General features: G+C 33.3%; 2 protein-coding genes and 1 non-coding gene across 4 annotated transcripts; 1 reads left to right on the forward strand and 2 right to left on the reverse strand.

The window, feature by feature from the left end:
* Window positions 1-1,811: 1,811 nt before the first annotated feature.
* Window positions 1,812-11,857, forward strand: LOC117932498 (transducin beta-like protein 2). Of its 2 annotated transcripts, XM_034853768.1 has the most exons (11): window positions 1,812-2,171; window positions 2,861-2,966; window positions 3,686-3,746; window positions 3,859-4,154; window positions 6,316-6,455; window positions 7,036-7,110; window positions 7,522-7,612; window positions 8,861-9,064; window positions 10,809-10,853; window positions 11,360-11,446; window positions 11,539-11,857. In XM_034853768.1, exons 1-10 carry the CDS (start codon window positions 1,956-1,958, stop codon window positions 11,443-11,445), a joined length of 1,320 nt encoding a protein of 439 aa, XP_034709659.1. In that variant the 5' UTR covers window positions 1,812-1,955; the 3' UTR covers window position 11,446; window positions 11,539-11,857. The 2 variants fall into 2 exon arrangements, with proteins under 2 accessions (XP_034709659.1, XP_034709658.1); XM_034853767.1 differs by having other exon boundaries at window positions 1,813-2,171; window positions 11,360-11,857.
* A 736-nt stretch (window positions 11,858-12,593) lies between these two features.
* TRNAK-CUU lies at window positions 12,594-12,666 on the reverse strand. The gene has a single exon. It is a non-coding gene; the product is annotated as a tRNA-Lys (tRNA).
* A 1,092-nt stretch (window positions 12,667-13,758) lies between these two features.
* LOC117931855 (glutathione S-transferase zeta class-like) lies at window positions 13,759-19,541 on the reverse strand. The gene is made up of 9 exons (XM_034852925.1): window positions 19,340-19,541; window positions 18,579-18,635; window positions 18,378-18,463; window positions 18,117-18,188; window positions 17,547-17,600; window positions 17,349-17,424; window positions 17,071-17,132; window positions 16,346-16,405; window positions 13,759-14,106 (listed from the first exon to the last, which is right to left on the reverse strand). Exons 1-9 carry the CDS (start codon window positions 19,422-19,424, stop codon window positions 14,008-14,010), a joined length of 651 nt encoding a protein of 216 aa, XP_034708816.1. The 5' UTR covers window positions 19,425-19,541; the 3' UTR covers window positions 13,759-14,007.
* Window positions 19,542-20,052: the final 511 nt, after the last annotated feature.

A 20,052-nucleotide genomic window follows, 5' to 3' on the forward strand; every position in this document is an offset into this window, starting at 1 on the left:
AGTTTTAAAAATAATTTATTAATTTTACATTTATTTTTTATTTTTTAAATTTTTTTCATTTTACTTTTCCTTTTATGCCCTCTCCTATTTTTCAAACATAACGGAATGATATCACAAAAAATAAATAAATAAATAAATAAAAATATTTCAAATTTGTAAAACTAACCTTCCTTATTTTTGAATTTGAAGAGACTCATTTTTTACATAAATACCCTTCAATATTTTCATTATTTACGTGTGTTTAAAAAAAAAGGTTACTTTTGTAAGAAAAATATGATATTTTTGTTAAAAATGGGTATTATTTAGGTTGAAAAAAAGTGAATGGTTAGTTTTAAAAAAAATGAAAAGATTTTATCATTTTTAATCGGTTATCCTTTTAAAAATTATCCCGTAATATTTCGTTTTAAAAGATAAAACGTTTCTAATACAATTGGGGCGTGCCTATTGCTAGCTTCTGGTTCAAATTGGCTTAATAATGGGATAGATAAATTAAAGATGGCTGAATAATCTTTCCGAGCATTATTAAATATGAGAGATTTGTAAGTCTTTTGTAATTCTATGTCACAAGGTATTCCACCTAGCAATGAAAAAAGATTTATAGATTGATTAATTTAAAGGGTAACATTGGCATATTATAAAAAAATTATTACACATAAGAAGGTAGAGTATATCAACATCCTCAAATATCTCTAGTCTATACACACATATGTGCCTCAATTAATATTTTTAAGACAAAAATAACCTTTAATAAAATAATCAAAATACTCCTTAATTATCGGAGTTGTACTTTTTCACATATTTTCGATACCCACCTTTGTAAGTTTAGACCAGGGAAGAAAATATCGCGATATTTCGGGATTTATCGAGAAATCGGCTATTTTTCAGCCTATATCGGTGATTTTCACCCCATTTCCTTCCTTGCTGCCGAGAGGATTTGAACCCCAAACCAAAAGGTTTGGGGTTCACCCACATACCACATGAGCTAATTGTCCTTTGTTAAATAATATGCAACCCATATATATATACTCAAACTCATTATATAAAGAAAATATAAAAATATTTTAAAGAGCAAATTAATTATAATTATTTTGTAATTAAATGCATAGTCTTTTAATTAATTACCAAAAATATAAAAATTATATAATTTTCTTCATAATGTTTTTAATATCATTAATAATTAATTAAATATTAAAAAATTATATATATATCATTATTTATTTTATATTGTTTAATACAATTGAATTAAATGGATCATATTTTAATACTAATATATATTTTAAAATTAGACATATTATAATCAAATATCATAATATTAGGTATAATTTAATAATAAATGTATACTTATAAAATTCATATTTTTATCGATACATACGATATTATTATCAAATATGATAAATCATGTTATACATATATCAAAATTTTCAATAAAATAACTTTAAAATGTCTATTATACTTCTAATTATATTATTATGAGGTTTTTCTTGCATTTCCATGAGTTTTTAACAATTTTAAGCCTACCAATAATATCCACGGATATATCTCCGATATATCCGATATATCCGTAAAATCGAATTACCGATATATCCGTGATTACCGATATTTTCATCATTGGTTCAGACACACATAAAAAAAATAAAAATAAAAATAAAAATAAAAATAAAAATAATAATAATAATAAAACACCACTCTTTTTCATTTCTGTCCCATTTGTTCAATCAAGATTTATACAAAATCATAAGCCCTAAAATATACTATATATATATATATATATGTATATATATATACTACACTCATATGTGAAATCTGGCTGTTATTCTGGGAAGATAAATACAAGCGTTAGCCCCCCGCCATTTTGAACATCTTCCGAATCTTCTCCGCCGCATCATAACGCCATTATCATCATCATCACTGTACCGACTTTACCGAATTCTCAATTCGATTTTCTCCGGTTACGAATGGATCCGGTTCTTCTGGCGGCGGTGGTCTCGATCCTCCTCGGGGCTCTGATCGCACTCGTTTTCTTGGGGAACTACTTCTTGAAGCGCAGATCCGAAGTTGAATCCATTTTCAAACCGGAACTCCAATCCGACAAGAATCCCAAGCCCGCCAAGCCTCCTCAATCTTTCTCCAAGAAGTCTCACTTCAAGCATCACTCCCATGCCGCTGATAAGGTGTTTGCTTCCCTTCTTGATTTCTTTTTTTTTTGTTTGTTTGGTTCCTGAGAAAACACGAGAAAATATTTAATTTTATGTTTTAACAGGAAAACAAAGTTAAAGCTTAGCTCAGTAGGGGGATTTTCTAGTGAAAATTTTGAGGTTCAAGATTTTAGTTCCTTATCTTTAAACGGGGGATGAGGGGTTTTCTCTAGGATTTAGATGTGATTCTGGCGATTAATTTCATTTGTGGTCCTACATTTTCTTAGAAAATCGGTTGGCGTAAAGATTTTGTTTCTTGAGGGTTTAGGCGTCTTTAGATGTGATTCTGACGATTATTTCATTTGTGGTCCTACATTTTCTTAGAAAATCAGATGGCGCAAAGATTCTGTTTCTTGAGGGTTTAGGCGTCCTTAAGATTGAATGTGTTGTTTTTTCTTAGATTTCCTCCACACATATCAGCAGGAAATAAACGTTTATGCTAGGTTTAGTGGAGAAACGGGGGACAGTGGTTTTTCTTCTTCTCCTTATTTCTATGTTTTGTGCTTGTTTTCTCTCTCTCTCTCTCTCTCTCTCTCTCTCTCTCTCTCTCTCTCTTATTTTTTATTTTTTATTTTTAACAAATAATGTATTTATTTTGCTTTCTTGCAAACAAATGGGAGTAACGCTTTCCTCTCTCCCACTATTGGCGTGATTGTGAAATGCAGGATCAGAACAAGCGACATCATCCGTTGGATATAAATACACTGAAAGGGCATGGAGATTCAGTCAATGGTCTGTGTTTCTCTCCTGATGGGAGGAATTTGGCAACAGGTAGACTAAAATGGTTTTATTTTTTATTTGACTTTCTTTGTACCATGCATTAAATTCCTTACATTTCTGCAATGTCAACTTCTGCTTGATTCAAATGGTTTGAGCTTGCAAGAAATGGTGATGTAGTAGGGCAATGTGATGTGTTTTAGATGAATTGTGAATTATTGTTTGTTGATTTTGTGTCACAATAAAATTCTGGGATTTTTAGGTTTCTTGATGAGAAAATAGAAAAGGTAATGGTTGTGCAAGAACCCAAGAACAGAGAAGAAAATGGCCTAATGGTGGTGCAGTTGATCTGAAGAGGGATCAAGAGCCCATATTCATTATGACGTGGGGAAGGTTTCTGGGCAAGATCCCAAGTTCATTGGATTGACTGCCTCATGTGGGGGTTTTCAAGTCCTCGGTCTACTCTTCTTTATTATCTTCTTGGATATTCTTGTTGCATATTTCTAACACTTCTTGATTGCGGCTCTTCTTATATTCATCCTGTTACTCCAGTAAAAATGATTGATTGAGAAACCTGACCATGTTCATGTTCTTCATAGACAAGTGAATTTTAAGCCTTAAAAGAACAGCTACTGGCAAGCTGTTGAATGGATTATATGTAATTTAGCTATTCCATGTGAGATGGCTGGTATTTTGGAAACAAATCCTATAACATTTTTCCTGGACCCATTTCACATCTGCTATTGACCTTCTATTTTTTTTTTTTTTTTCAGCATGTGCTGATGGAGTGGTCAGGGTATACAAGTTGGACGATGCTTCAAGTAAAAGCTTCAAGTATGTATCACTTAGCCTTGATGTTTTATCAGTTACCACCTAACAAATACTAGTGATACTATTTTTTTTTCTTCCTTGCTTCTCCACTGTTTTTCTTATGATTCTTCTGCAGGTTCCTAAGAATTAATGTGCCTCTTGGTGGTCATCCAACAGCAGTCACATTTGGTGATGACTCAAGTTCTGTAGTTGTGGCTTCTCAAACTCTATCTGGCTGTTCTTTGTTCATGTTTGGAGATGAAAGGGCCAAAACTGCCAATGAAACTAAGCAACCAGCCAAACCTCCTGTCCCTGAAATCAAATGGGAACGTCTCAAAGTCCATGACAAAAGAGCTATCCTGACCCTATTTGGAACAACTGCAAGTTATGGCAGTGCTGATGGGAGTACAATTATTGTCTCATGTTCAGAAGGTAATTTATGATCTTATATCTGATTCATATTATTTATTTCAGTTTGTGATTTGTATTCATCTTGATAATAGACTATGTTTAGTTAATAAATTATCCAATGAAAATAAACAATCAAGAAAAAAAGGTTACTTTGATGTTCTTACTCACAATTGAAATTACTTGTTTAGTAGGCTGATCTTGTGTCCTAATTATGTCATTTAATTCATTTTGAATTTTTTTGTTATTCAACTTCAGAATCTTTTGTTAATTTCCCAGTACAAATGCTAAATTAAGAAATGTCTATGTTGAATATTGATGTTATGATCTGTGTTTGCTACTGCCAGGACTACAGGATCCTTACATCTAACGATATTTACTGATTATAGAAGGAATGGGTATTCAGTTTGAACTGTTGAATGGCATCATGGGCTTCATTGTGTGGCTATAATCTTGTAATGTGGTAGCCCATTTATATTATGATAGGAGTTATTGTTCCAATCTACAGCCAAATGACAGATTGGACATCCAATTTCTGCAACATTACCAGTAATTTAAAACATGAGTTACCCTCTTAATTTGATGATTTGTTCCTGGTTCAAACCTTTGAGCAAAGGTGAAGCCTCTGTCTCACTGGCTAGCCTCTGTCCAGCATGTTCCGAAAATGCTCATGCTAATGTTCTAAGATCTGTGAGTGTTCCTACAATTCCTAGTTGTCTTGGATTACCTAGAGAACGTTTGTCAAAGTTTAGCTTAGGGTAGTATCTTCTTAGATGGTCCGGTAGATCTGCACACTAGGTTTCAAACTAGTAATATGATGCTTAAAAGAGTACCCTCAATGTTGCACAAGTTGATGCCTAGAGACCTGAAGAGAAGTTGAATAAATCTGCAATGCCTCAAAAATCGTCACCTTCCTCTCCTACCAAATTGCCTATGATCAAGTGAGACTAGCAATGCACAACAAAGACTTGCCCCTAAAAAGGCTTCCAAAATCATTATTAGAAATAGTCAGCATCTACACCACACTTCTAGGTGGAACCCATTGAGTTTCCTTCAAGTCTAATTAGCTTGTGCCACAGTGTTAGTACCACTGAAGACTATAGAAAAAGATGATCTACTAATTCTTCACTCCTCTTATGCATGACACATTATTGTGGGCCGAGAGCCTTATAAGGTCCCCTTTTCTATGGAAAATTGTTTGTATTGACCTTTAGTCATGTGAAGGACTTGACTTACGGGGGGAGTGGGCTTTAGATTTCCAGATGAAATATGCAGGTGGAAAGGGAGTGAAGTTGGTGGAGACAATAAGGGCTTCAAAAATAAATAAATAAGTGAAAACAACCTAGAGGATGTCAAAAGACTAAGGTGGTGTTTGTTTTTTTTGGTTGAATAGAAAAAGCCAAAATATTTGGTTTTTTCTATTAAGCTAAAAGTAACCTATTGACATCATCCAACATAACTAAAGTGAATTTGTTATCAATAGGTTCAATTTAGTTATGTTGGATGATGTCAACAGATTACTTTTAGCTTAATAGAAAAAGCTAAATATTTTGGTTTTATCTATTCAGTCAAAAAACAAATACCACCTAAATCTTCTCAGTAGGAAAAGTGGATGACAAATACACATTTTCTAAAGTCAACATGAGGTGAGCAAGTTCTTTTATTTCATGGTCCAAAAGGCTGTGATGGAAATTAAGATTCTATGACATAGAGGAAGTGGAACTTCGAATTAAAGAAAAACTGTAACTCTTTCACTCACCATTCTATAGAGGTTTAAGAATCAAACATAAGGAGCTAGATCACACTATCAAGTATCTTTCCAGAACCACCAATCTAATACTGAGTGAAATCACAAAATAACTGTGTAATGTCCTTCCAAAGACACCAATGTGACCAACTAACAACCTTAGTGTCCCAACCACTAGAGTGTAGCCCGTAAATACTTACAATGATCTTGGTGAACCTCTAGAATCACATCCCTAATATGGCTCTATTCCTCAGAAGTATCCTCCTTAAACCAAGTCTCCTTCACTTATCGCCTTACACACCTGGTCCCCTACTAACAAGACGATCTCTCTTCCATTCCTCCAAACCAAACCATAAAAACTCCATGGGCCACTATGGCTGGACTGATAAAAATGTTTGTTTTCTGTATACATATGTCTGATTACCTGTTACTTTCCAGGGACTGATATTTTGCTTTGGCATGGAAAAACTGGGAAGAATTTGGGGCATGTTGACACCAATCAGCTGAAAAACAACATGGCTGCTGTATCTCCCAATGGGCGGTTTATTGCTGCTGCAGCTTTTACTGCAGATGTGAAGGTTGGTATCCTTAATTGCTTAGTACACACTATAATGTTCAATGACCAAAGGGGAAATTTGGCTGGACAGTTTTCACTCCAGCTTCACATCATTTTTTCAGATCACATCACCATGTATGCAATCTACAGTTGCACATGCAGTGAATGCATTTTAATTGTTTTCTGGCAAAATCATCTGCATGTCTATTAATCACTATGCATGCAATTTACAATTGCACATGCCTTGAAAGCTTATAGTTTCTTTGCCTGTAAAATCATCTGCAATTCTATTGCAGGAGTTGATATTACTGTTATACCTATTTTATGCACATCTCATACTGGATTATGTCCCTATGTGCATTCATATCCACAAACACATTCATATAACCTAATAGGCTGTGCACATGGCAAGACACATTTGTTCAATGTTTTTATACTATGTATACTATTTAATGTCTTCATTAGGAACTCACTAGATGTAACAATTAACTGTTATTCAGGTTTTGTCATGTAACCTGTAGCAAGGTATGGTATAATATTTAACTTAATTGTTCCACAGTGTGAGCTGATTGTTATTTTTCCATTTGTACGTTACTTTTCAGGTCTGGGAGATTGTATATTCAAAGGATGGTTCAGTCAAGGAGGTTTCAAACGCTATGCAGCTCAAGGGGCATAAGGTTGTGTTTTCAAATGCAATTACATGTGTTCATGAAGTTTTCATATAATTCCAGAATATGAAAAGCTTTATTTAATTTCAGGACGTTAATCAAAATTAAATCAACATTTTGTAGCTTTTCTAAAATCAAAATTTATAAGATGTATTATTTATATATATGAAGCAAATTTCAAAGGCCAAGCATGTGAAAGAGTCAGTATTTTAATGGTATGAAGGTATATAATTTATATAATCTTCCACTAAAACCGCTTCATGCTGCTGATAAGAAATTATTCTATGGGTTAGATGATCATGCCCGTCACTATTTTCAACTCCTTCAATTGTTTACTTGATGAATTTATTATTGTCTTTATGTTTCTTTTTATTATAGAATTATGTTTGCACTAACACAATTCCTGTTCTTAATTTTCAGAGTGCAGTAACTTGGTTGTGTTTTACTCCTAACTCAGAGCAAATCATCACAGCATCCAAGGATGGTTCAATAAGAACATGGAATATCAATGGTAAGCATGATTTCATGAATTCCTATTATGCACTATTTTTTGCCTAGTTCTTGTCAGCTTAATTGGCTTTATGTTTTTTGAAAGTAATGCTGTTTTCATCTAATAACTTGACTTGCTATAACTTTTTTTTTTTGGTTTCTTTTCTCAAGAAGATTTATTTGGTGTTTGAAAAAAAGAAAGCACTAAAAAGTGAAAATCTAGTGGATCGAGATCAAATTTTTTCTATTATATATGTATTTCCAAGTGTGCTTGTTCCCCCTTCTTCCTTACCATGGCAAGTCTTTGTGAAATAACCCTGATTACAAGAAAAAAGAAGGCATTAAGAGACCCTCCTAGCCTAACCCTAGGCGCTTTAAGATCCTTTTACAAACCTGCTCCCATTTCGAGTCAAGAGATAAATAAATAGACACATCCCATTACACTGATTGGGGGCATTCATAGTGACTAAGGGGGTCAAAGACCAAGAAGTGAGTTATTTATACTAAGCATGGGTATTTTTGTCTACAAAGTAGGATCCACAACTCAAATTAGAGCCATGAAAGAAGTAGGTGGCCAATCAACCCAAAAGAATTTAGGGGAGGGGTCGAAGTTCTTGAATGAAAAAAAATATGGAATTTTTATTTGTTGATGTTAACAAATTCAATATAATATAATTATACTATCCATTATATTGTAATGTATAAATAATATTATAAATATGTAATATTGTTGTATAATATTAATATATATATATATATGTGTGTGTGTGTGTGTGTGTGTGTGTGTGTATTGAAAAGTGAAAAATTGGTGGATCACACTAGATGCAAGTATGTACATACATGTATGTATTCTATTTGGATCCCTTAAAAAATCCATGTTTAAAAACTTTCAGGTTTTTTGTCTTACCATTAGAGGTTACAGATTTCCAAATAAAAAAAGGGAAAAAGGTCCATGACTTATTAGTTCTTTTGAGACATTTATAATTAGTTCATATTAACTTGTAGGTATTTTTTTCTCATAAGTCTGTGACAACTGTCTCCCCTTTTTTACATCTAAATATGGGTAACAAAGATTTTCCTTTTTGAATATTAATTATAAACCTGTAATGTATATGAATGGGATAATTGTAGATTGATGGTCTTCCCCCTGTTTTTTTTTAATTTTTATTTTTATTTTTAATTTGTTATTCTTCATTCATTCATTTATTTATATTGTTAATCATAATGGAATTTTGTTTGTGCTGAACCTGTTTTATACATTCTCCTGAAGTTCGATATCATCTTGATGAGGACCCCAAAACCCTGAAGGTTTTTCCTATCCCACTTCATGATTCCAGTGGCAGTACTTTGCTCTATGATCGACTCAGTATTTCTCCTGATGGAAAGATATTGGCAGCCACCCATGGTTCCACATTGCAGTGGTTGTGTACCGAGACTGGAAAGGTCTTGGACACTGCTGACAAAGCCCATGATGGTATATCTAAGCTTAAAACTTTTCCACTACATTTTTCTTTCATTTTCTTCTTGCTCCTATTATATGCCATTTTGTGATTCTCATATGTTGAAGAGATTATTATTTTTTTCCTCCAAGCCGTTATCCAAAAAAAAAAACCTGCAGGGTTTGTTGGCATGTGATGTGACTGATTTTTTATGTTTAAAAAATTTAATTCCATTCATTTGAATATGGTTCATGAATACAAAGTCATGCTCCCCTCCACTTAGCAGGAACCAAAATAAATAAATAAATAAAACACATCATGTGAAAAACTATACTGCTATCTCCACCTTTATTTGTTAGAGGCAGTTAGTAGACAACAACAGCATGTTATCTCCTTTTGATCTTATAAGTAGGCCCAAACAATCATAGTCGGTCCCTTAAATAAACTTTGTTTGTTGTGGCTTTGTTATAACACTTTTATTCACTCCAGTTGTTCCTGTCACTAGGCATTTTTCTACCACAAAGTCCCCAATTTATATTAGGACTGACAAACGTAAATTCATAAAATATATGATTTGTTAATGCATCACATTGATGTAGCCTCAGTAGTTATTATGGCCATTATGGGTGATGGAAGTGGTTAAATAATCTTACCCATGCTGCATATATGCTGATAGAAGTAATTTCTTGCTAGGTGACTCATCTTGATCGCTATGTATTGCATTTTCTTTAAATGCCTTTTACTTCCTCGGGCAACATTCAACTCTAGTTGTTAGTATTAAAGGATATGATACAGCATTAGAGTCCTGGGCTATTAGGATGGTTGATTCTGGCTCTAAGGCTCAGGGCCAAATTCACACACTATGACCATAATAAGAAAATGAGGTTAAGTGGGAGATGGTGGTGAGACAAGTGAAAGGGTGGGAAATATTCAGAGAAAGGAGTAAAACCAATGTTGAGGCAGAAAGGACTGGAGAGGGGGGGTGGAGGTACAGCTTTTGGATTTAAATGGCAGGGCGGAGGATGAAATTAAAAGAATGAGTGGCCACTTGGTGTGTAGATGGGGGCATCTCAACAACTTCTCTCCAGCCTGACAAATCGGAGGATTGGGCTATTAACCATTGGAAGTGATGGAGCAGCAAGGCTCTCTGTTTCTCTTCAAATTCCCTTCATAGATGAAGGGTTTGTGACTTCTGGAGGAGGACCATGCCTCTAACCTTTATAATTCTTCTGTAGGGAGGGAAACATGGTACGCTTTTAGCAATCTTTTTTAATAATGGATTTTGGATCTTTCATATAGCGTAAATGTTTCAGTCTCAGAGAGCCTTGCTTTCTGTTCCCACCCCAAGCTATGACTGTATATGAATTGCCTTTCATTAGGAGATTTTATATGATAATAAATCACTTAAATGGTACATGTAGATGAATTGCCTTGATAATCTACACATCTAGCATGTTTCTTAAGATGCATATGTGGTAACCTACTGCCCATATGACATACAGAGTTTCATCTCATTTTGTTTTAATTATATTGAGCTGCTCTTGTCATGTTATTCCAGGATAAGTACTCTTAAGACTTTCTATTGTATCCATGGATGGCTTTACTCTGTTGCTGAGATTGTTATTCATCGTCTCTGTGAACTTGCAATTTGACTCCATACCCATGTGCTTTAATACTGTTTTCCCTGTTGCCTTTTTACTATTATATCAGTGTTCTAAGTTGTACTTAATACACTGTGTAAGTCTCAAGATTTTGTATTAACCTCAGGCTGTCATGCAGGTGACATCACATGCATTGCATGGGCACCTGAGCATCTTCCAATAGGTAAATTACCTTTCTATTGACTTACTAATTATCATTGCTTTCTCTTTATATTCTCGATCTTGAATTTCGGATAAATCGGTCATACATTGCTCTGAGGCAGTGCTATTTGATGTTGCACTTTCATCAGATGTGTTTCTAGCCAGAAATGTGCTGAAAACACCTATCATGTTATACTTTAAACCATGAGAAGAAGCGGAAACTTTTAAACCTGCCTCCTTAAAAGTCAACAGCATCTAGGGGATGGCAACAATGCGTTTATTAGCATAGTTAACTAGCAAACTATTACCTCAATCAAACATATTAGATCATTTGGAGTGTTCAGGAAATTATTAGAAAATAATCGAGGGATCAGATGAATAGAATTATCAAAAAAGGTGGTAGCTCTCTGATTTGCAGACATTGCTTCATTCCACAGATTCTAGAGTTGCTTACCACTCTTTCTCCATTGTTTGTTCATCTCTGCAATTGAGACATGTATTAAACATGCCTTCTTTTTTCTTCTGCAGGAGATCAGAAATCCTTGGTTTTAGCTACATCCAGCGTTGACAAGAAAGTGAAGTTGTGGGTGGCTCCTCCACTCCTTACATCATAAAGTAAGCACCGAGTTCTGTCAATCATTGGCTAGAAGGAGATGGTTGTCAAGTTGTTTTCCGATTTGCTTCAGAAGTTTCTTTTACCCTTACAGGTTCTATAGCGTTAACACTTCATAGCGAAGTACACGCCTCCAGCAAATCTTGTATACACAATTTTTCAGGAAAATATTGAATATAAGCCAACTAATCTTTGTTCTCGCATGCCTAGACTGATCGTACCAAAGTTTTGGCGACAAGGTTTCATAAAGATATAGACACCATATGGTGGCTTTGGATTTTTGAGTGATCCCATTTTGAACTTAGTGATGCTGACGATGACATTAAAAGGTTCAAAAATTCTAAATGCCTTGTATACAACTCTAGAGAGACTTGGATGGAGGATATGAATAAAATGGTTTTGATTTACAGAGATGAATGAGTCCTTTATTTGACTTTGTGGCTCAGAGCATACACAGATGCTGCCTTGGAATGTTGGGTATGCATAAATTAGCCTTTTAATTACATTTATTTGTGTGTGTGTGTGTTGCTGCTCAAAATCCGGCTGAATCTATCAAACTGGCCCACGCTCATGCTCGTTGGATTTTATTTAGTGTGATCAAAACTAGGGGTAGTAAAGTTTGATTTGATTTGTCAACACGCTTAAGAGTATGTTTGGTTTTTAGAAAGTAGTAAGCAAAGAAAAAAAAAATGTTAAAAGGAAAATGAATTTTTCATATTTAAAAAAATATATAAAAAAAAAAGTCTTTTTTTATATTTTTTTTTCTTAAACTTTTTGAGAATATATGGTCATAACATGTTTTTTTAAGTTTAGATTGAATATGACTGTGTTTTGATCATATCCCGATTTGTGTAACTCATTTAATAAATAATTTTTTTTTCAATCAATTTGTATAATATGAATTTAATCCAAATTTATATATCTAAATTATTATCGTATTTAGGTTAATCCATGTAAGTAATTGAATGTTTGACAAACACGAACTGGGGGTGGAGGGGGAGGGTTAGAGGTAGGGTTCTTAAAACAGTTCTCATTGGTTTGTGTTCCTCCCAATGTTGTTCTTGTTAGTCTTTTTTGTTAATTTCAAAGCTTACATTAAAGACTTTTGAACCTGCAAGGCAAGCAAAAACACCAAAAACAAAAAGCCACCGCCCACCGTGGGGCTCGAACCCACGACCACAAGGTTAAGAGCCTTGCGCTCTACCAACTGAGCTAGACGGGCATTTGATGAGTGTGACAAATAATTATATATCTAATTTTTTATTCAGGAGCTCCCTTTCCAAGAAAACTTAACACTAATAAGAAATATATTACTTATTTTTTATTTTAAGTACTAAGCTTATTTGATAAAATTAAATTAATTTTATTCTAAATTATTAAATTGACACATTTATTTTTATTAATTTTAATTAATATTTATTCTTATTTATTTTCATTAATTTTAAGCAATAAATTTATTTATAAAAAATCCATATTTAAAGTATTGTAAATATATAAGATGACCATAAAATATTTATTATAAAAATGAGTTATACATATAATATTATAATTCTAAAATATACTCTCACTAGCGTGAGTAAATGAAGCAAAAAGTATTTGAAATTAAGAATAAATTAATTATTTTGACTTAATATTTAAAATTAAAAATAACTTTAAATTAGAATATTAAGTTATTTTACCAAAAATACTTAATCAATTAGATTATTAAGCAAGCTTGAATTCACTTTCCATTTTTAAAATAAAAAAAGTAACTTAATATAAAATATCTTAGAAACTTATATTAAAAATTTCATGATTTTCAAATTATGTTTTAAAGACATGAGATAAATTTATTTATTTTTTTTACAAAATATTTTATTTTTATACAGAAATTTCTGTTTTTAAAAACAAAAAATTTAAATGCATCCATAGCATCACAAGGCGGGCCATACCAAGGAAATGTGATCTTTTTCCATGGCTCATACCAACTCCCCAATTTCAAGCATATCTATTCTAAGAAATTGCAATTTCATTGGAAACAAAGGCCAAAGCCCATTTTCCAGTAGGCAGCAATGAAGTGCTACTCCAAATTTAAGCTCATCTGCTTCCATCATTCCTCAATCATATCCCAGATAACTGTTTGATCTGGATTCTGGTCCCAGGCAAGAAAATTGGTTCTTGGAGAAAAAACTCAATGCCCCTTCTTAGACATTCACTTTCAGTATACATCTCCAAATTATAGTCATCTGTGATGCCAAATCCTTCTTCACTAAATGATCAAAAACAAGAATCAAAATGCCTTGGAGTTCCTACATTTTGCATACATATCCACAGGAATTTTGCACACTTGTTAGCCAATCAAACATCTTCTTTTATAGAAAACCCATGAACCTGTTTTCAACCACAAAGCACTGAGATTGGCCTAAGCTGGTAGAATGCTTCCAATTCTCACATGGTTTGGTTCTCCACTACCATTATTGCATTGCTCACATAACACAACCCTAATCAGTCTGTAAAAAATAAAAATACAAGAACCTTTCAAAGGATCCCTAGTCTAAATTAGAGCAGACACCAGTGAGTGCCATTACAGTTCAGCATCGGGTTGTCTTTCTGGCACAGAGGCTTGGAATTCTGGCAAATCCTTGCATGACTTGTATATCCCATTCAAAGTAGGGAACTTGGACTGCATAAACAATGAAGAAGGTAAATAATTTGATGTCACAATGGAAGAAGAATTACAATTCATTGACAAGTTCTCATCTGCAAAATGTTCTGTTTCCAACGGATTGAAAGTGAACAAATTGAAAATTTGTCATACATTTAAGCTTATGGGGTGCCTTTGCATAATATGGATCATCTCTAATTATTGAATACTAGCTTCTTCAAGATGTTTGTTAACATGTCATTTTCTAGGGATGAGACCCCAATGGTGAGTAAAAATTGTTCAAAGTAGGTAAGAAATTGATGAAAAAGACCAGTAACGCATTTTTTTATCATCTCTAATTCTCAACTTTCCTTCCAAGTTTTTGCCTCGATATTTTATAGAAATTTGTCCTCAAACTCACATTATTTTACTTTAAATATTAGAGAAAATTGTATCATCTCTAAAACTATGATTCTGAGACTCTCCAACTTCACCCAAAGTATTCATGTCAACACGACAAGGGGTTGGTGTGGGTGGGTGTTGAAGGGACCAAGTCTGTCTGTGTTCTAAAGAATATGAGCTTAGTAAGTTTCCCTGGCTTCTTACAAACACGAATGTCATCTCCATTCAATATATGACACATGACACTAAAAACCCTATGTACAATTTCGGTTACAACAGAGTGAGGGAGGCTCTTTTTTGAGACACCAACAAGTGTATGATCCTTATTAGATGCTCACATATTGCTACATGTATGACTGTTTGACATTATTTGATTTTTTTTTTCTTACTTTCAATTCTGTTAGTATATAGTTACATTGAAGAAAGAGAGTTTGGTGCAAAGAGAACTTTTATAGCAGAATTTTGCAATAAGATAGAAAACAATAGAGATAAAGGAGAAAAGAGGGGAGTTTTGATAAAGAATACTTTATTTCTAATTGATTTTTAATTCTTTTTTCTTTTATTATGACATGCTTGAGTATCCATACCCATTATTAAGATCCATTTTAGCCAAACCCTGACATCCTAAATTTGGAGTGAAGGATCAAACACTTGGACATATATCAGCACCCAACATGCTTGTTTCTGATCAAGAGAATATCAGCACCCAACACCCACACCAAAATTCATGCGACATAGGTAAAATCAAATGTACAAGCTGCAAAAGTTTTTTTTTTTTTTTTTTTTAAATAAAGGATATTCTTTCAAACAAAAAGGTTGGAAGTCTAATTTTGAAGGAAAGCAAAAAATGGACCCACTAAACTTTGTTGATCACAGAAGGCTACAAGACAACAAGATGAATTTATTAGGCATTACAGATCCTAAAAAGAATGATTATCAAAGATCATTTGCTTCCTTTCGTGCAAACAGACCATCATTACACCCCTAGAAGAAGTTTCCACAACTTAATTCCTTCATCCTTCACTTCTAACCCTAAGACTCTGTTTGGTTCTTGGAAGTTTGAGAGAAAATATAAAGGAAAGAAAATGGGGAGAAAAAATGGAAGGAAAAAAAAAAGATTTAAACTTCATAAATTTTTCCTGATCTACTTCACAAAATCTATTTCTCATCTTTCTTCTTCAATATAAAGAATAAAGTATTTAAAATGTATAAGTTTCTAAACAAATTTTATTATATTCAATATACCTACCTTCATATTTTCCATGATAAATGAAACAATTGGGAGTCCTTGTACTTTTTGTGATCCAAGTGGAGCCTTAATGATTAGTCCTCCAAAGGTGAATATTCATTCAGGCACATAAACTTTTTGAGCACCATCTATTTCCTTATCCGATCCCAACTACTTTTCAAACCCAATATTTGTATCAACCCGTCAGCACTAACCATCAGGCCTTTTGAATCACAAAAATTTTAGTTGGACCCATTAAACTTACTGCAGTTCTCTTGTTAGAAGTTGAGATAACCCTTTGATTTGCAGTCCTACACCTGAAGTTCTCTCTTGGATAAGTTATAAATTTCGTCAGTAAGCCTATTAACATCATTATTCTTAATTAGGAAATAATATGCTTCCAATATTATTTTTGAGTTTTTGGAAATATTTGATGAATGACCCTATAAGAAAGTAAAACTGGTAAAAATAATTAGATATGCAAGCAAACATGCAGATTTTTTCCCCCCTACAAATGCCATATAAACAAGAAGCAAATAAAAACCCTGCAGAATTTACAGAAAACTAATAGCTCTTGATTATTGAAATGATGGAACTACTGGTATTTGAATATGGAAGAAGCATAAAAAAAATGGAAAAGGACTTCACCATGTCAATATTAAACCTCATCTCAGCTACAGCAATTTGTGGAGCCAAAAACACATCAGCCTGCAAACAATAACCGCTTGTTAGTTACTTTAGCTTCAAGGTCCTCAGTGGTTAAACAGTTACATAGGATTGCTTTCCTTCCTCCAAAAGTATCAAATGACGTTAAAAAAAAATTATAAAAAATCATAGTTCTAATTATTCAAGTGTTATGAGCAAATTAACAAACAGATATGTCACTTCCAAGACCATCAAAAGATCTTCACTTTGGCAAGGCATAAAATTTTGTCGCTGTAGACCCATAACAGATTTTGCAGAATGGAGAACCAATAGAAAGGACATAAGGAACCAGTTTCAAGGTAGGGAGGAAAACAATGGGTACAAAATACAGTGTAGGCTTGTTTCTTTAGATTGCCATATGGTGAAACTAGTGAAATAAAACTTTCAGAGTACAGGACTTCAACTATTTTCAGGAACCAAGTTTTTTAGCATCTGGAAATCATCATTCACTGAAGCAAAGATATATATTGTTTTGAAAGAAAACATTGATTTTCTGGCAGTTTAGTTGCATATAATCTGTAAAAGATGTCTAAAAGCCCTTTTAGAATACTATGATGCACTATTCAAATAAGAAATTAGGCATGCACTAGAGAGCAGACATGAACACAGCTCAAAAGGTTGGAGGCAAGTAATTGAGATGGTGTAGAAGGTGTTAAAAAGACCATTACCATATAAACTTCTTCTCCTGTTGCGTATGTGCCGGCATAATCTTTCAGCAACTTCTCAAGAGCTGCAAAAAAGGGTTCAGTAATTCATACTGGTGGCTGCAGAAGAGCACCATTTTATAGTTTAACAATGGCAATAATTTATGAACAACATACAAAACATCCTTAAATTCGACAATAGAAAATAACACTTTAACAGTATGAAATACAGTATAAATCTCCTGCTTCCCTGGTAAGTTATAGATTATGGTAGGATGGGGAAAATGGAGAAAAATACTGACCTTGGAAACCTTTTTCTATATTATGTCGAACCCATAATTGTCGTTCTGCAGGACCAAATTTTTCCTCAATATACTTCTTCAGGAATAAAACCATTGTGAAACATTAGACCACAAGTACAATACTAAGTAATTTAAAAAATATATGCATATATAAAAATATAACCCTCATCAAATAAATTATCCAAAAGCAAAAAATACCAGAATTGACTGCATAATGAGAGGTTGCATACTGCTGCTAACAATATTTGAAGCCTGTGGCATAATTACTTATTAGCATGGTGGCACAAGTACAAAAGGTTATGCAAACTCATTTTCAACTAACACAAAGCTTGTAATTTTCCAATACTTGATTCAACACATCTGTCTACATTATGCTTTCACATTAGCATACGGTTTCCCTAATGAAAAAGAACTGCCTGGTGGCCTGCAAGCGCCCTAACTGAATGGTTACATTGTTTCCAACTCTATGGATCCTGTAATCTACGATAGTGAAACCCAGAGGTTGTTTAATTGGAAACTTTTTCAAGATACACAATTTCAATGTCAGACATGGTTTTTATTTTAATTTTTATAAATTCATTTTCAGGAACTGGTGCTTAATCATGTGCACAGCACAAAATCCGATGACTACAAGGACTCCTGCGATCTGCTATATTAACAGATCCAACATTTTGTACCCAGATTCTCAAATCTCAAACTACTTTTCATATAAATAACTCCATACAAAACTTTGCCTTGAAAGAATAAAGAATCCACTAGAGATGTTACCTGGAGATTGAGAGCTCTTAGTTGAGGATCAGAAGGCAATAATGCATTTTGAGGATACTTCTCGTTCAGATACTGACCAATAACAACAATATCACTTGTCCACAAACGGTTAAAACAAAAGGCACGATAGCATACAACCCAAAATAAAATGGAGTTAGAGGATAATCCTTCAAATAACATAGTTTAACTACTTCAAGAATCTATAGCACCATAGCCCTGAATCAAGTCCATGGGATCATTTCTCCAACTAAAGATACCAACCAGTAAGATTGCAAAAGAGTCTGAAACCACAATATCGCCATCAACTAACACCGGAACAAAACAAAGAGGATTTAATTTCTTGAACTCTGCAACTCAAACATCAGTGTTTGTGAGTTCTTACTTCTCATTTCCTATATTAGTATGTGAGTACATGATTATATATTCATGCTTATTACTATATGATAAATCTGGGGACGTCACCTGGACTAAACTGCTCTCCCTTTCTAAGGTTGACTGATCGATACTCATAAGCAAGTCCTAACCATCCATCAAAAAAGAAATTAAATAAATTAAAACAATAAAAATCATAAATTTAAATTTCAGAAAATATGTCACTTCAAGTCAGTCATGTTTTCAATTCATGAAACTACAGGTGAATATTTCTTTAGTCTGAAAGTTTAGAATCTCTGGCCAAATTTTTACAATCCCCATTCCTTAATCTTCTATTTACTTGGCTGAATTTCAATGGAATCCAAATCATACAAAGTACATCAGAAAATCCCACTGTTGGGAACTTCTTTACCAGCAAGTATCACCGCAGTGGAGAATTTCTAAATTATGATCCAACTCCATAAAACACAATTCTTTCATTTCAGCCAAATTATGAACAAAAAAAAAAAAATCTGTTGTTCCTCACTATTTAACCCAAATTTTCAGAAGTTCACAGATTTCGGAATTTCAGCCAACTCTCAAGTTCCCTAAAAACCCATGATCCAAGTTCAACCAATTGCCGTCCAAATTTCCAAGTTACTTTTCCAAGTGAATGAAAATTATTGCAAGGAAAAAAAAAAAACCAAATACCCCAAAAATATTCTACCTAAAATTTCCCAGTTTCTCAACTTATAGCTATACCGGATCCAGCCAATCTACAACCAATAAATAACGAAATAATTTTAAAAAAAAATGGAAAAAACAAAAAAGTTTCAAGGATCAAATATCTGGAGGGTATGAAGCAGGAGAACCTTTGATGTTCAAAGCAAAGCGGACGCGCCAAGCGCACGAGCTCTGCCAGTAAGAATACAAGACAAGCTTGGAAGATGAAGACATCGATGAGTTGCTGGAGCTTATTCAGATTTTTTTAAACCGGCACAAATATTATGCAGTGGAGACCTCAGACTTAAATATCCATGCCATAGTTTTGTGAAATCAAAATTCAAAATTCAGGTGCTGGAATTCACGGCGGTTGAGAAATACCTAGCTACATTCCCGCTAAAAATATATATATTATTATTTTTTCAAAAAATAATATAAATGATTTTTCAACATTAAAAAAAAATTCCTAAATTTTATCAAACTTTCTTTTAAAAAATATTTTTTGGATTAAAAGCATTTCCGACTGTTAAACCCTTATAGGTTATTGATAATTTTAAAAGGAAATATACTTCTTCGACCATGTTTTTTTTTTTTTAATTATTTATAGGGGACATGATTTCAATTGTTGATTAAAAGGAGTATATAAATAAAATCAAATTATGAAAAAATAGAACTTCACGAAAGATTTTCAAAGATAACACTGAGTGGGTTGAAAACTAGAGTACCATGGGATGAAAGGGAAGTTTGTCTTCCTAAAATTCCAAATATTGGATTAATTAGGACATCCAATTGATTAAGAACAAATGATGGCCTTGGTACAAGGTAATGAATGTTACACTATCATGCATGGCCTTCCCATTCA

This window comes from Vitis riparia, chromosome 15 (genome assembly GCF_004353265.1).
Source record: "Vitis riparia cultivar Riparia Gloire de Montpellier isolate 1030 chromosome 15, EGFV_Vit.rip_1.0, whole genome shotgun sequence".
Taxonomy (NCBI): Eukaryota; Viridiplantae; Streptophyta; class Magnoliopsida; order Vitales; family Vitaceae; genus Vitis; species Vitis riparia.

Excerpts from the sequence above, each read along its gene's own strand:
- LOC117931855 (XM_034852925.1), bottom strand. The coding sequence starts at position 19,424 with ATGTCTTCATCTTCCAAGCTTGTCTTGTATTCTTACTGGCAGAGCTCG. Across the intron at positions 17,425-17,546 it reads TCATTATGCAGTCAATTCTG|AAGTATATTGAGGAAAAATT; the intron begins GTATTTTTTGCT and ends TTATTCCTGAAG. Across the intron at positions 17,133-17,348 it reads TATAGAAAAAGGTTTCCAAG|CTCTTGAGAAGTTGCTGAAA; the intron begins GTCAGTATTTTT and ends CCTTTTTTGCAG.
- LOC117932498 (XM_034853768.1), top strand. The coding sequence starts at position 1,956 with ATGGATCCGGTTCTTCTGGCGGCGGTGGTCTCGATCCTCCTCGGGGCT. Across the intron at positions 2,172-2,860 it reads ACTCCCATGCCGCTGATAAG|GATCAGAACAAGCGACATCA; the intron begins GTGTTTGCTTCC and ends TGTGAAATGCAG. Across the intron at positions 6,456-7,035 it reads CTTTTACTGCAGATGTGAAG|GTCTGGGAGATTGTATATTC; the intron begins GTTGGTATCCTT and ends GTTACTTTTCAG.